Source organism: Staurois parvus, unplaced genomic scaffold (genome assembly GCF_062004578.1).
Source record: "Staurois parvus isolate SC_StPar_1 unplaced genomic scaffold, SC_StPar_1.0 ptg000310l, whole genome shotgun sequence".
In the NCBI taxonomy this organism is placed as follows: Eukaryota; Metazoa; Chordata; class Amphibia; order Anura; family Ranidae; genus Staurois; species Staurois parvus.
The window spans coordinates 1942854-1957252 of record NW_028318106.1 but is presented as its reverse complement, the minus strand read 5'-3'; the positions used below and the strand labels follow the sequence as shown (position 1 = coordinate 1957252).

Genomic DNA, 14399 nt, shown 5'->3' with positions numbered 1-14399 from the left:
AGCCACCTGAGATGATCATTGTTCAGCCCCCCCCAATCCAGCCAAGATAGGCACCTCCAGTTGTACTGATGCCTGTGTGTCTTTGGTGCAGTGGCTGACCAGGAAGAAGGATTTTTCAATGACAATCATCTCAGTGATGCTTGTGCGATAGGTGCAGTGGCTGGAACTGGTAGCTCAGGAACAATAGGCCAGTAGTTACTGAGCTGCACTGAGGACAGAGTGTCTGGTATGGACAACACAGCCTTGGTGTAGTCACCTCCTTTATGGCCTTCATGAGTGCCACCTGAGGCCAAGTACAGGCTACTGCAGAGGCCACTCATGTTTAGTTAAAGAAGGGTTAGAAGTTATTTTAGAATAGGGAAGTATTAGAACCTCTGTCTGGATTTTATTGTTTAATGTGTGCTGAGGAGATTCACCATGTCGGTTTTCACAGCTGTCACCAGAACAGAGGGTGAAGGGGAGTCTACATGTTTCAGCCAAGTAGGGATTTCCTGTCACTTTGATTTCTTATCACTTCCTGTTGTCTCACCTTGAGAAGAAAACCTATTAGGGGCAAGAACTGTCTCCTAATATATCCAAACCTAAAAAACATTTTTAGCTAAGGATACAACTTAAGTCTAATTACTGTAAAACATACACAATTTGTTTACTGCCTGTATGGCTTATCTAAGTGCCCTATGTTTAGGGCAATAAACATGTATAGTATGCCTAGGCAAAAAAAAAAAAAAAAAATACAACCATAAAACCAATCAGTACATCTCTGCACTCAAGTAAATTGTAACATTGCGATACCTGTTAACACTGGCAGAAACCCTTTGAGCACCTAAATCCCTGTAGTGAGCCAACGCTCCCTCTGCTGCACTGAAATCCCAAGTAGTGTTACAAATTCCTCCAGGGGTCTTCTGCTGGACTACAACACTCCTACCCCTATGTTCTGTAGTCCAGGAGGGAGACATAAGCGGGACTTATGTGCATACAGTGAAGGAAATAAGTATTTGGTCACCTGCTGATTTTCAGTGTTTGCCCACTCACAAAGAAATGATTAGTCTAAAAATCGAATGGTAGGTATATTGTAACACTGAGAAACAGAATGGCATCAAAAAATTCAAAAGAAATGCATGTCTAACAAATTATGTACTGATGTGCATGTTCATGAGGGAAATAAGTATTTGATCCCCTTCACAAAACATGACTTCGTACTTGGTGGAAAATCCCTTGTTGGCAATCACAGAGGTCAGATGCTTCATGTAGTAGGCCACCAGGTTTGCCTGCATCTCAGGAGGAATTTTGGCCCACTCCTCTTGGCAGATCCTCTCCAAGTCATTAAGGTTTGGTGGCTGACATTTGGCAACTAAAACTTTCAGCTCCTTCCACAGATTTTCAATCTGATTAAGGTCTGGAAACTGGCTAGGCCACTCTAGGACCTTAATATGTTTCTTCTTGAGCCACTCCTTTGTTGCCTTGGCTGTGTGTTTTGGGTCATTGTCATGCTGGAACACCCATCCACGACCTATTTTCAATGCCCTGGTTGAGGGAAGAAGGTTCTCACCAAAGATTTGACGGTACATTGCCCCGTCCATAGTCCCTTTGATGCGGTGCAGTTTTCCTGCACCTTAGCAGAAAAACACCCCCAAAGCAGAATGTTTACATCACCATGTTTGAGAGTTGGGATGGTGTTCTTAGGGTCATAGGCAGCATTCCTTCTCCTACAAACATGGTGAGGTGAGATTATACCAAAGAGCTTGATTTTGGTCTCATCTGACCACAATACCTTCAGCCAGTCCTCCTCTGCATCATTCAGATGTTCAGTGGCAAACTTCAGACGGACCTGGACATGTGCTTTCTTGAGCAGAGGGACCTTGCGGGCACTGCAGGATTTCAATCCTTGTCGACGTAGTGTGGTACCAATTGTTTTCTTGGTGACTGTGGTCCCAGGTGCCTGGAGATAATTGACAAGATCCTCCCGTGTAGTTCTGGGATGATTCCTCATTGTTCTCATGATAATTGACACTCCACGAGGTGAGATCTTGCATGGTGCACCAGTCCTAGGGAGACTGACAGTTGTTTTGTGTTTCTTCCATTTGCGAATGATTGCACCAACTGTTGTCACCTTCTCACCAAGCTGCTTGGCGATAGTTTGGTAGCCCAGTCCAGCCTTGTGTAGGTCTACAATCTTGTCCCTGACATCCTTGGACAGTCTTTGCCATGGTGGAGAGTTTGGAATCGGACTGTTTGATGCTCCTGTGGACAAGTGTCTTTTATACAGGTAACAAAATGAGATTAGCAGCACTCCCTTTAAGAGACTGCTTCTAATATCAGCTTGTTACCTGTATAAAAGACACCTGGTAGCCAGAAATCCTGCTGAATGATAGCGGATCAGATATTTCCCTCATGAATATGCAAATCAGTGCATCATTTGTTAGACATGCATTTCTTTTGAATTTGTTGTGGCTATTCTGTCTCTCAGTGTCACAATACACCTACCATTCGAATTTTAGACTGATCATTTTTTTTGTGAGAGGGAAAACATTCAAAATCAGCAGGGGATCAAATACTTATTTCCTTCACTGTATATGGAAGAAGCACCAGACCAAAAGATAGTAGTGCAAATTCATGTATTGATGTTCTAAGACATCCAACCTGATTTGGGGGTCAAATGAACTCTCCCTTCATCAGGGCTGCAGTTAATGAGTGTCATGAATGGCCTCAAAGAAAGGCTTTCCTGTTTGAATCTGTGCAAGGGAGCGGATTGCTGGAATTGGATTCCTGATCAGCAGCAGAAAATAAGCAGGATTTAGAACAATGCTTGGAATTTTGGTACAGCAGAGCTAACTTCAGGACATTAGGAGCTTACTGGATTTTTGGCAGATGGTAATATATATGTGTTGCCTTTTTTTTTGCACTTAAAAATAAATAAAATAAAAAGAATGCAAATTATTAAAAAAAACACTTCACCCAGAACATGCATTCTTTAGGTGTCACTCACCTCACATAGAGAGAAATGGGCACCATGGTGTTCAAGACAATAATGTACCCCCAGAAAGCTAAAAATCCTCGGTAAGAAGGAGGATAATCATTCCCATCGTACAGATACCATGATACATTTGGTTGTCCTAAGTTGGCTTCCCAGAATGTCTGACCAATAGCAAGGCCCGCTGATGCCAGGATGAGAAGAACAAATATCTAGGAAGGGGAAAAAAATCATGTAAACTAAAATCAAGCATTGGTTCCAGGGAATGTATAGGGGATCATATACATTTTATTTTATCCTGTATTATGTTCAAGTCAGAGCATAAATAAAATCCTTTAAATGTTGTAGCGATGCACGGATATAATCGGCCGCCAAAAATAGGGTTAAAAAAAAATAAAAAAGAGGTGCCAATGGCCGAATAATTTTATATACATTTCATTTTATTGTCTTTCTAAATTTTGTGAGTTCCTTTCAATAAAAAAAGTTATTTTACATTACTGGATTGTATTTTTTAAATTATTCATTTAAATTCATAATATTAATTAAAAAGTATAATACAATATATATATATATATATATATATATACACATACATATATACACACTGTATATATATATATATTTTTTTTTAATGTCCATTTCGGTTTCAGTTTTTGGCCAAGTACATTCTGAATTTTCAGTTTTGATCCAGAATTTTCATTTCCGTGCATCACTAAAATATTGTACATTAAAATGTTTTTTTTTTTCTTTTAAGCCAGTGGTTGAAGCTCCAGACTAGCATGCAAAGGTTGATCATAAATGCTTTGTCAAAAATAAATTGTTTAATGTGAACCTGACATTTACACATGAAGGACAAAACAGATGCTCACAAGTTACCTGCTCCCCAGAAGCATAGACTCTCACTCCCCCCTCACCACTACCATTCAGCCCTAGGAGTGAAGAGAGTTAGCCCTGTGAAATTCATTACTTGGAGCTTACACAAGGCTGAGGAAGCTCTCCTCACCCCCAAGGAACAGAATCGAGTGCCTCAGCAGCCAATCACCAATGCTTACATATTGGAAGAAATGGGAGTAAATCACATGTTCTCCTCAACCTGGAAGTGCTGGATATTTTGTTTTTCCCCCAGATGCCAAAAGCAGAGGTGGATGAGTGGAGGGAAGGAGAGTATGTGCTGCTGGGAAGAGGCAAGATTAAACCTTTACAGCTGCATCATCATTACACACTATGTTTTTTGAATAGGCAAGCATACACAGGGGCAGAGAAATTACACCAACATGGATACTAAATTCTAAAGATATTAAAAATTATGTGCACAGAGTTCAGCTTCAAGAGAGTGAATACTGAAATTGCACATAGATAAAAAGGAGACAGAAGACATACTATATTGCCTAAAGTATTGTGACACCCCTCCAAATAATTGTATTCAGGTGTTCCAATCACCTCCATGGCCACAAGTGTATTAAATCAGGCACCTAGGCATGCAGACTGCTTCTACAAACATTCGTGAAAGAATGGGTCGCTGTCAGGAGTTCAGTGAAGCCAAGCATGGTCCCGTGATAGGTTGCCTCCTGTGCAATAAGTCTATCCGTGACATTTCCTGGCTACTAAATATTCCACAGTCAACTGTTAGTGGTATTATAACAAAGTGGAAGCAACTGGGAACAGCAGCAACTAAGCCACATGAAATGACAAAGTGGGGTCAATGCACAGTGCGCAGACGTCACCAACTGTCTGCAGAAAGAATAGCTGAAGACCTCCAAACTTCATGTGGCCTTCAGATTAGCACAACAACAGTGCATAGAGAGCTTCATGGAATGGGTTTCCATGGCCGAGCAGCGGCATCCAAGCCTTACATCACCAAGTACAATGCAGTGTCGGATGCAGTGGTGTAAATCTAAAAAACAATCTTTGTAATAAGAGGTGTGTCTAAAATGTTTGGTGAATGGTATCAGAAAACAAAACAAAACAGAATATACAAACAAATTACATTTACTGGCTTCCAAATAATCCCCATGCTGCACAACACACTTTTGGCAACGTTCATGAAGCTTCTGGAAACGGTCAACAATGGCCTCTTTAGGAATCAATCGCAGAACACATTCTTGATCTGCCACCACGTCTGCAAAAAATGCACCTTTCGTGATGTTCTTCAGGTGGGGAAACAAGAGTCGTAGCAACAGTTTCAAAACTTCCTCATAGGATGCAGTGTTCACGGTTTGACCTTCAGGAACTAATCCCTTATAAATTATGCCATCATTGTTGAAGAAGGTGATTAGCATGGTCTTCACCTTAGAATTTTGCAGGCGACTTTTTGGGTTGTGGGGAAAACTCAACACCATTCCATGAATTAAGGCTTGGATTCCGGATCAAACTGATAACACCAGGTCTCATCCCGTGACAATGGTTCACAGAACGGATAGATTCTGGTCACACATGGTAATGAAATCTCCAGAGGTTTCCATCCATTTTGCTTTGTGTGAGTCTGTCAACTTGTGCGGCACAAACCGGGAACAGATCTTCAGTTTACCCAAATCTTTGCAAACAATGGTGCGTACCATGTCCTTGCTAATGTCCAATTCCTCCGCCATCATTTGTAGAGTCATTTGCTGATCTTGTGCCAGCATTTGTCACACTCACTCAATCATGTCTGGGGTTATGCTTGTCGACGGCCGACCTGAACCTCAGGCATTTCCTTCCTGTCGTAAAAGCGTTTAAACCAGTCGTAAACACATTTTTTGCTTATGGCTTCCGCCCTGTACACTCGGACCAACATTTCATGCATCTCCATTTTCCCCAATTTTTAGCAGATGTTCACTCATTGTTACATTGTACTGTGACCCTACCTCTCACACTGGCTATGTGCAACTACCCGCAGCAAATTTTACCCTGATGGTCATGTGAACGCCACGCTAGGTGGCGCTTCTCACGAGTCTCTGGATAGCCATGCGCATACGCCTGAACCTGGCCCATGTTGTCATTGAGATAATGGACCATTCACCAAACTTTTAGGACACACCTCATATGCCTTGTGAATGGGCAAGCATACACAGGGGCTTAATAATTACACCAATATGGATAACAAATTCTAAATATATTAAAATTTCTGTGCCCAGAGTTCAGCTTCAAGACAGTGAATGCTCAAATTGCACATAAAGGAGACAAAAGATATACATGTACATGATATACATGTATGTATGTATGTATGTAAGTGTGTATAGGTAGGTACAACCTTTTTTTGATTTATCTAAACTTTGTAATCCATAGAAAAACCTACCTAAACTATCAATCTGTATCCAAACAAGCAGGTCCTTTAGATGGTAGAACTAAAAAGATTCTGTAGTCAGATTTGCAAAGATGGCCATATACAGCTTGAATTGCATCCGGCTCTTGCTAGATAGGTCAAAATTCTAACCATAGGTGGCCCTGTTGGAAAATATTGTCCAAAAAGTGACCACATCCTACCAGCTGCAGTCACTGTTGGAGTATTCAGGCAGCAGGTTTCACAGCCATCAGAATACCATAGCCAGCAGCAGATGCAGTTTGGTGTTGATGGAGGAATCTATTGATTTTCTCCAAGTAGAGCCAAGTCTCTAAAATTATTGGGTGTCTATTTATAATAAATATGTGAATGCCTCAGCATACACACAACTGATGTGAATAATCCCTGTAATGTGCCTAATATGTACATTTGCTATCTACACATCAGCTCCACCCAAAGGTCATAATGAGGTAATTTCCTGAATAAAGCATTTCACCACAGTGCATCAGTAGGGCCACTTGATGGAGCTGAAGATCATGGGCAATACACAATATATAGACAATATGGGGATTATTCATGATGGCTGTACGAATGCTGAGGTATTCACACAGCCGAATAATCCTTTAGTGTGTATAGTTTGTGTGCTTGGTGAGCTTTAGAAAAGATTACAGCAGATGATACAAGCGGTAATTAAAAACATTTGTAGTGGATTCTCAGTTACTAGAAGCAATTGTTTTACCGTGTAGACCATGTAGTTCATCAGATAATCTATTTTTGTTCTTTTTAACCTGGTTTTCCCACTGTTCCTCATAATTTTTGTGTCTGCACCTGAAACATATAAAAAGTGCATATTAGTACATAGAACTATTATCTTCCTGGGATTTACGTATTCTCCCTATGTTTATAAGAATTTAGTCCACAATTTTCAATAAAATGCATATTAGCTTTACTGGTTTCCCCCTAAACCTGGTCCCATGGTGGCGGTGACTGTAGAAGGCAACAGGAACATACACAATGTACACCAATGGATGAGTAATCTCTGTAAAGCAGGAGTCTCCAAACTTTCTAAATAAAAGAGCCAGTTTACTGTCCTTCAGTCTTTAAGGGGGCTGGACTGTGGCTAATGGAAGTAGAAAATGCCCCGGCATCAACTGGAGTAAACAATGCTCCATCTTTGGTGTATGCGAGAGGAAATGTGCCCCATTTGTCACTGGATGGGAAAAATCATGCCCCATCCGTGTCACTGGGAGGAATTGTGCCCCATCACTGTTGTCATTGAGAGGAACTGTGCTCCATTGTTTCTGTCATTGGGAGAAGTTCTGCCCCTTTGTTGGTGTCAGTGGTGGGAATTATGCCCCACGATTGGTATCAGAGGATGAAGTATTGCCCAAAGGACCAGATAAAAGCTACCAAAAGGGCCACATCTGGCCCCTGGGCAGCAGTCTGGAGACCACTGCTGTAAAGCATTACATTCTGGGATTAATTTACTAAAGTCCAATAGACTGTGCACTTTGCAAGGGCATTTGCTCCAGATCGTAGTAATTGAGGGGGGAAGAGACTTCCATTATTCAATCACGTGCAAGCACAAAATGCATTTTTTACATTTTCCTTGCACGCGATTGGGAATTCTTCGCAAAGTGAAGCATCACCTCATTTACTAAGCTCTGGAGCAGCTTCATTTGCAGAGTGCAACTGCATTTACAAAGTGCACAGCCTATTTGCCTTTAGTAAATTAACCCCAATATGTCATTTCCGGGATAAATGCAGTCAGGATTTTACTAAAATATCAAAGTCAATCATCAACATTCAACCATGGACTATATACAAAGTCTTACAAGGGCAGACAACACATCTTACCTGCAAACAAGACTAGCCCATGGCAGTAGCACGTATTGCGAATGGTACAGCCCCGTAGTAAGATTTTATCGGCATCTAGTGGGTAGCTCATCCCTCTCCAACACAGGGTCCCAACAAACTTATCCAATCGATTATTGGGCTCTTCACATATTACCATTCCTGTAAAGAGAAAATAGTAAATTAACTTTATTTCATATATAGCCTTGTGTGTAAAATAAAAACATTTTAATACAATTTTCTCAGTACCGGCAAAAAAATAAAAATCCACACCAAACAGGTACCTATGTCAGATTCCTAATATTTTATCGCAAAGACAGTCATCAATTTTTTCAGCAAGTTTGTTCAAGGGCTGCCTCAATTGGCAAGTTATGGCTTCCTGGTTTGCTTTAATAATGTGACATGTTTGGGGGGAAAAAAAAAAGAAGAGGTGCCATCATTCATGTCTGCATAGGATAAGTTCTGTTATTTGGCCATAAAAAAAGGGGGTGGGTAGAGGAACTTTGTCGGTAGGAACAAGGAGAATTTAAACTATTTTTTATGTAGGCTTTTTATAGTGATGACAATTTTACACAATATACAGTACATTCACATCAGTCCATGTCTTCAAAGAGCTTACAATCTAAGATGCCTAACTCACATACTAGGACCAATTTAGACAGGAGCCAAGTAACCTACTGGCATGGCTTTGGAGTATGGGAGAAAACCCAAGCAAGCACAGGGAGAACATCCAAGCAAGCACAGGGAGAACATGCAAACCACATGCAGGTAGGGTCCTGGTTGGCATTCAAACCAAGTACCCCATTGCTTGCTAACCGAAGAGCTACGTACTTAGCTGCCATAAAGCACATTCAGACCCCCCTCACTTTTTTATTTATTTTGTCAAGTTGCAGCCTGATACTACAGTTGTTTAAATTTTCAGTACCCCTGAATGAAAAAGTGAAAAGAATGTCTGACTTTATTAAAAAGAAAAACCTGAAATATCACATGTACTTTAGTATGCAGACCCTTTACTCAGTACTTTGTTGAAGCACCTTTGGCAGAAATTACAGCCAAAAGGGTCTTTTTTGGGTATAACGTTGACAAGCTTTGTACACCTAGATTGGGGGATTTTCTGTCATTCTTCTTTGTCTTTTTTGGGTATAACGTGACAAGCTTTGTACACCTGGATCAGAGGATTTTCTGCCATTCTTCTTTGCATATCCTTTCAAGCTCAGTCAGGTTGGATGGAAACCGTCAGTGGACAGTAATTTTCAAGTCTCTCCAGGGACGTCCAATAAGGGTCAAATCAAGACACTGGCCGGGGCCTTTCTAGGACATTCACAGAGTTGTCCCTAAGCCATTTTGTTGTCTTGGCTGAGTGCTTAGGATCGTTGTCATGTTGGAAGGCGAATCTTTGAGCCAATTTGAGGTCCTGAGCGTTGCAGAACAGGTTTTCATTGATGACATCTCTGTGCTTTGCTCCATTTAACTTTCTCTCAACCATGACCAGTCTCCTAGTTCCTGCTGCTGAAAAACATCCCCACAACATGATGCCACTACCATGCTGAACTGTTGCGATGACATTGGGAAGGTGATTAAAGGTGCCTGGTTTCCTCCAGACGTAATGTTTAAAATTGAGGCCAAACAGTTCAATTTTGCCTTCATATGACCAGAAAATCTTGTTCCTCACAGTCAGAGTCCTTCAAATACTTGTTGGCAAACTCCACATGGGCTTTTGTGTGTTTTACATTGAGGAGAGGCTTCTGTCTAGCTGCTATGCCATAAAGCCCAGATCGGTGGAGAGCTGCAGTGATGGCTGCCCTTCCGGAACTTTGCCCCCTCTCCACACAGGATCTCTGGAGCTCAGTCTGAGTGACCATCGGTTCTTGGTCACCCCTCTCACTAAGGCCTTTCTTCCCCAAATTTTCAGTTTGGCTGGGTGACCAGTTCTTGGAAAAGTCCTGGTTGTGCCAAACTTCTTCCATTTGAGAATGATGGAGGCCACTGTGCTCTTAGAAACCTTTAGTGCAGCAAAAATTATTTTGTAGCCTTCCCCAGATCTGTGCCTTGTAATAATCCATTTCTGAGCCCTGTAGGCAGTTCCTTTGACCTCATTGCTTTTGCTGTAACCCTAGGTTCACACCGAAGCAGTTTGCGTTTGATCTGTTTCTGCATTTTTGCACATGCATTTTTGATGCGTTTTGCATTATTCATTTTTTTCTTGTTGCTAGGCAGATTTAAAAATGCAAAACAGATAAAAAATGTAGCAAAAATGCACTACATGCTTTTCTGTAGCCTTTTCATTGAAGTATATAGAAGCAAAAACACAACTTTTCACATTTAAAAAAAGTCTGACTCTCCAAAAAACGCACAGGGTGAAAACACGGAGATGCGCACCTGTCCCATAGGAAATCATGTTAAATGGACTGTAGTGTGGTGTTTCTGCAAAACGCAATCCGCTTTGGAAACCGTTTAGGTGTGAACCTAAGGCGATACAGTATGCATTGTCAGCTGCGAGGCCTTTTATAGAGAAGTGTGTGCCTTTCCAAATCATGTCCAATCAATTTAATTTATCGCAGGTGGACTCCAATCAAGGTGTAGGAACATCTCAGGAACCATCAAGAGAAATTGGAGGCACCTGAGCTAAATTTCAAGTGTTGTTGGAAAGGGTATGAATATGTATATCAATGTGAAATTTCAGTTTTTCCTTTTTCAGACACTTGCAAACATCTTTAAAATGTTGTTTTTACTTTTTCATTATGGAGTACGGAGTGCAGATTAATGAAAAAAAAATGAATTTAAACAAAACTGAAAAATGTGAAGGAGGTCTGAATACTTTAGGGCTCGTTCACACTAGGCTGTTTTGCCAACGCTTGCCAAACGCCCCTATAGCGTTTGGCAAGCGTTGGTCCGGCGTTTTTTTACGCTCGGCAAACGCTTTGCAAACGCCGCATGCGCGGTTTAGCGGGGTTTGCTAGGCGTTTGCCGAGCGTTAAAAAAACGCTCCGCAAACGCCTATAATGCATTTGAGTGGTGTTACCGCTCCGCAAACGCCCCGCAACCGCGTCGCAACCGCACCGCAAACGCCGGCCGGGCGTTTGAGGAGCGGCACCATAGACGAGAATAGGAGGCTTCAAAGCCTCCTGACTCGACCAGAGGCGTCAGTTTTGCCGCGACGCAAACGCTCCCGTTAGAACAGCACCATGTGCTGTAATGTGCAGAATTGGCAGAGGCGGTTGGGAAGCGGTAAAAACGCTTCCCAAACGCCTCTCTGCCGCTTGCACACAGCGCTAGTGTGAACGTAGCCTTTATGAATGCAACACACACACTTTTTATATTTCTATATTCATTTATTATGCTCAACATAATATGCTTTCATTTTAACTATAACATATTGTATATGAATATTCCATATATCCACACCTCTTCCACATGTTTACCAGGCTAACCTTAAGTGCATTGCTGAAGAAGCCTGGTTACAGAGCTGAATAGCTGAAGCTCAGTCTCCATATACAGCTAAATGGAAGGGAGTTACTTTCCCGATTTTTATTCTCTACAGCTCTGTAGAGACAGAGAGAGACTAAAATGCAGCAGCAACTGTTTATAGAAACAAAGCATAGGTCATGGGTACATCCTGTATAAAATAAAATATATGTCAAAACATATATTTTTGTATGTTTGTATAGCTCCAAGTGTTGATTATAATGCAATTAGTCCAGAAAAATAATTTCTATAAATTGTGTCCTTCCAACACGATTTAAGCTGCAAGAGAGAGTTAATAGGGACCCTCTGAGATGCTATATTAAGGGGTTAAAATCACCCAGGCAGGATGGGGTACCTTTTATTTTTCAGTCGTCTATAATAGGATCCTTGCCTGCAAGGCCTTAAAAAGCCTCACACACAGTATTTAAAAGTCTTTATATGAATTCCTTCTTCAAACTTTTAAAACAAGCCAAGCTGCACATAGGTGAAGTGTTGCAGGAACATTTGTCTCGCCTCAATGGTTATCCAGAAGCACAAAAGGTAAATGACCTGGACTGGATGACTTGCAGGTTACCTTCCAAGCTTTCCTAATGGAGAACACAACAACAATGGAATTCCTATCACCTATACACGAAGATAAAAGGCTCAGCCCACTACACTATTATGTGGGCATTATTTTCAGAAGACCATGTTGGGAAAGAGCTCAAACAGATTTTAAAAAGCCTACCAGAAAATATACACTATTTTAATTTGATCTAGAAGGCTGTAACCATATTGAGATTTTAGAAAAAAAAATATTAGATTATACTTCCTTTCTGGGCTTTATATTGGGAGTTATGTTTATAGATAAAGGTTAGAAATGCCATCTTTCGTCGGTAATATTTCTTGATTAGGGCAGGAATATAAGAACATACATTACATTATGTATAACTGCATTAGCATATATCATTTTCTTTAAATGATAGATATACAGTAGGAATGCATCAAACTGATGTCAATAGACCACGCGCACACTCATGTGGGCGTGATCTATTGACGTCATCACGCTGCTCGGGCCTGTGGCAATACGGAGGAGTGTCTATAACCTGGTAATTTTTGTAGAAACGTACACATTCATACTAATATATATATATATATATATTCATACTATTATATATATATCGTATTTTCCGGCGTATAAAACAACTTTTTAACCCATGAAAATCTTCTCAAAAGTCGGGGGTCGTCTTATACGCCGGTATACGGTGTGCTGACACTTCCGAGCTGGTGTCAGGGCAGCACTTTTTAGGGGGGGGCAGCGCGGTGCCCCCGGCCCCCCCCCTTCCAACTGAAGGGACACCAAGTACAGGGGCGGGGAGGGGGCTGCTGTTTCTTACCTGGCTCCGATCCCAGTCCCACGACAATCCAGTCCAGGAAGCACGGCTGCTCCTTCATTCAGTTCGGCCACTCCCTCACTCGATTTTCGCGCGGCCACTCGGCTCCGCCTCCTCACCGGTGATTGGGCGCCAGAACTGTAGCTCAGGAAAGGCACACAGGCGGCCAATCACCTGCGAGGAGGCGGGGCCGAGCGGCCCCGCGAACAGCGAGTGAGGGAGCGGCCGGTAAGTGTGCCGTGCAGATGGTGCTGCTGCAACCACATATGCTGGCTGCAGCAGCACCATGCTGGAACAGGGGTCAGCAAGTGTCATTGGTCTCAGTGGGAGGAATAGTGCCCCATCATTGGTGTCACTGATACTAATGATGGGGCATTATTCCTCCTCCCACTGACACCAATGATGGGGCACTATTCCTCCCCCCACTGGCACCAATGACGGGGCACTATTCCTCCCACTGACACCAAAGACGGGGCACTATTCCTCCCACTGACACCAAAGACGGGGCACGATTCCTCCCACTGACACCAAATACGGGGCACGATTCCTCCCACTGACACCAAAGATGGGGCCTGATTCCTCCCACTGACACCAAAGATGGGGCCTTATCACCCCCACTGACACCAAAGATGGGGCGCTATTCCCCCCCCCCACTGACACCAATGATGGGGTGCTATTCCTCCCACTGACACCAATGATGGGGTGCTATTCCTCCCACTGACACCAATGATGGGGTGCTATTCCTCCCACTGACACCAATGATGGGACTGTTCCTCACACACTGACACTAATGATGGGGCACCATCATTGGTGTCAGTGGGATGAATAGTGCCCCATCATTGGTGTCAGTGGGAGGAATAGTGCCCCATCATTGGAATACCATACTGAAATACCATACCATATTGAAATCAAATCGGATGTTTTTTAATTTTTATTTGATGTGCGTTGGAAGAGGGGTAGTCTTATATGGCGAGTATAGCCCAAAACCCTATATTTTAACAGGAAAAGTAGGGGGTCGTCTTATACGCCGGAAAATACGAATATATATACAGTCAGGTCCATAAATATTGGGACATGGACACAATTCTAACATTTTTGGCTCGATACACCACCACAATGGATTTGAAATGAAACAAACAAGATGTGCTTTAACTGCAAACTCAGCTTTAATTTGAGGGTATTTACATCCAAATCAGGTGAACGGTGTAGGAATTACAACAGTCTGCATATGTGCCTCCCACTTGTTATGGGACCAAAAGTAATGGGACAGAATAATAATCATAAATCAAACTTTCACTTTTTAATACTTGGTTGCAAATCCTTTGCAGTCAATTACAGCCTGAAGTCTGGAACGCATAAACATCACCAGACGCTGGGTTTCATCCCTGGTGATGCTCTGCCAGGCCTCTACTGCAACTGTCTTCAGTTCCTGCTTGTTCTTGGGGCATTTTCCCTTCAGTTTTGTCTTCAGCAAGTA

At 42.1% G+C, this 14399-nt stretch overlaps 1 protein-coding gene and 1 long non-coding RNA gene across 3 annotated transcripts in view; one reads left to right on the top strand and one right to left on the bottom strand.

Moving 5' to 3' along the window:
* Window positions 1-14399, bottom strand: part of ATP8B1 (ATPase phospholipid transporting 8B1) — a 144251-nt gene that overhangs the window by 30336 nt on the left and 99516 nt on the right. For both annotated transcript variants that reach the window (XM_089683442.1, XM_089683441.1), the window contains exons 10-12: window positions 8088-8246; window positions 6970-7058; window positions 2987-3183 (exon numbers count right to left, since the gene is read on the bottom strand). In XM_089683442.1, coding sequence (XP_089539568.1) covers window positions 2987-3183; window positions 6970-7058; window positions 8088-8246 — 445 coding nt within the window. The remainder of the gene's footprint in view (window positions 1-2986; window positions 3184-6969; window positions 7059-8087; window positions 8247-14399) is intronic.
* The window catches only part of LOC149457637 (uncharacterized), a 110073-nt gene that overhangs the window by 14560 nt on the left and 81114 nt on the right, over window positions 1-14399 (top strand). The gene's annotated exons all lie outside the window — the stretch shown is intronic.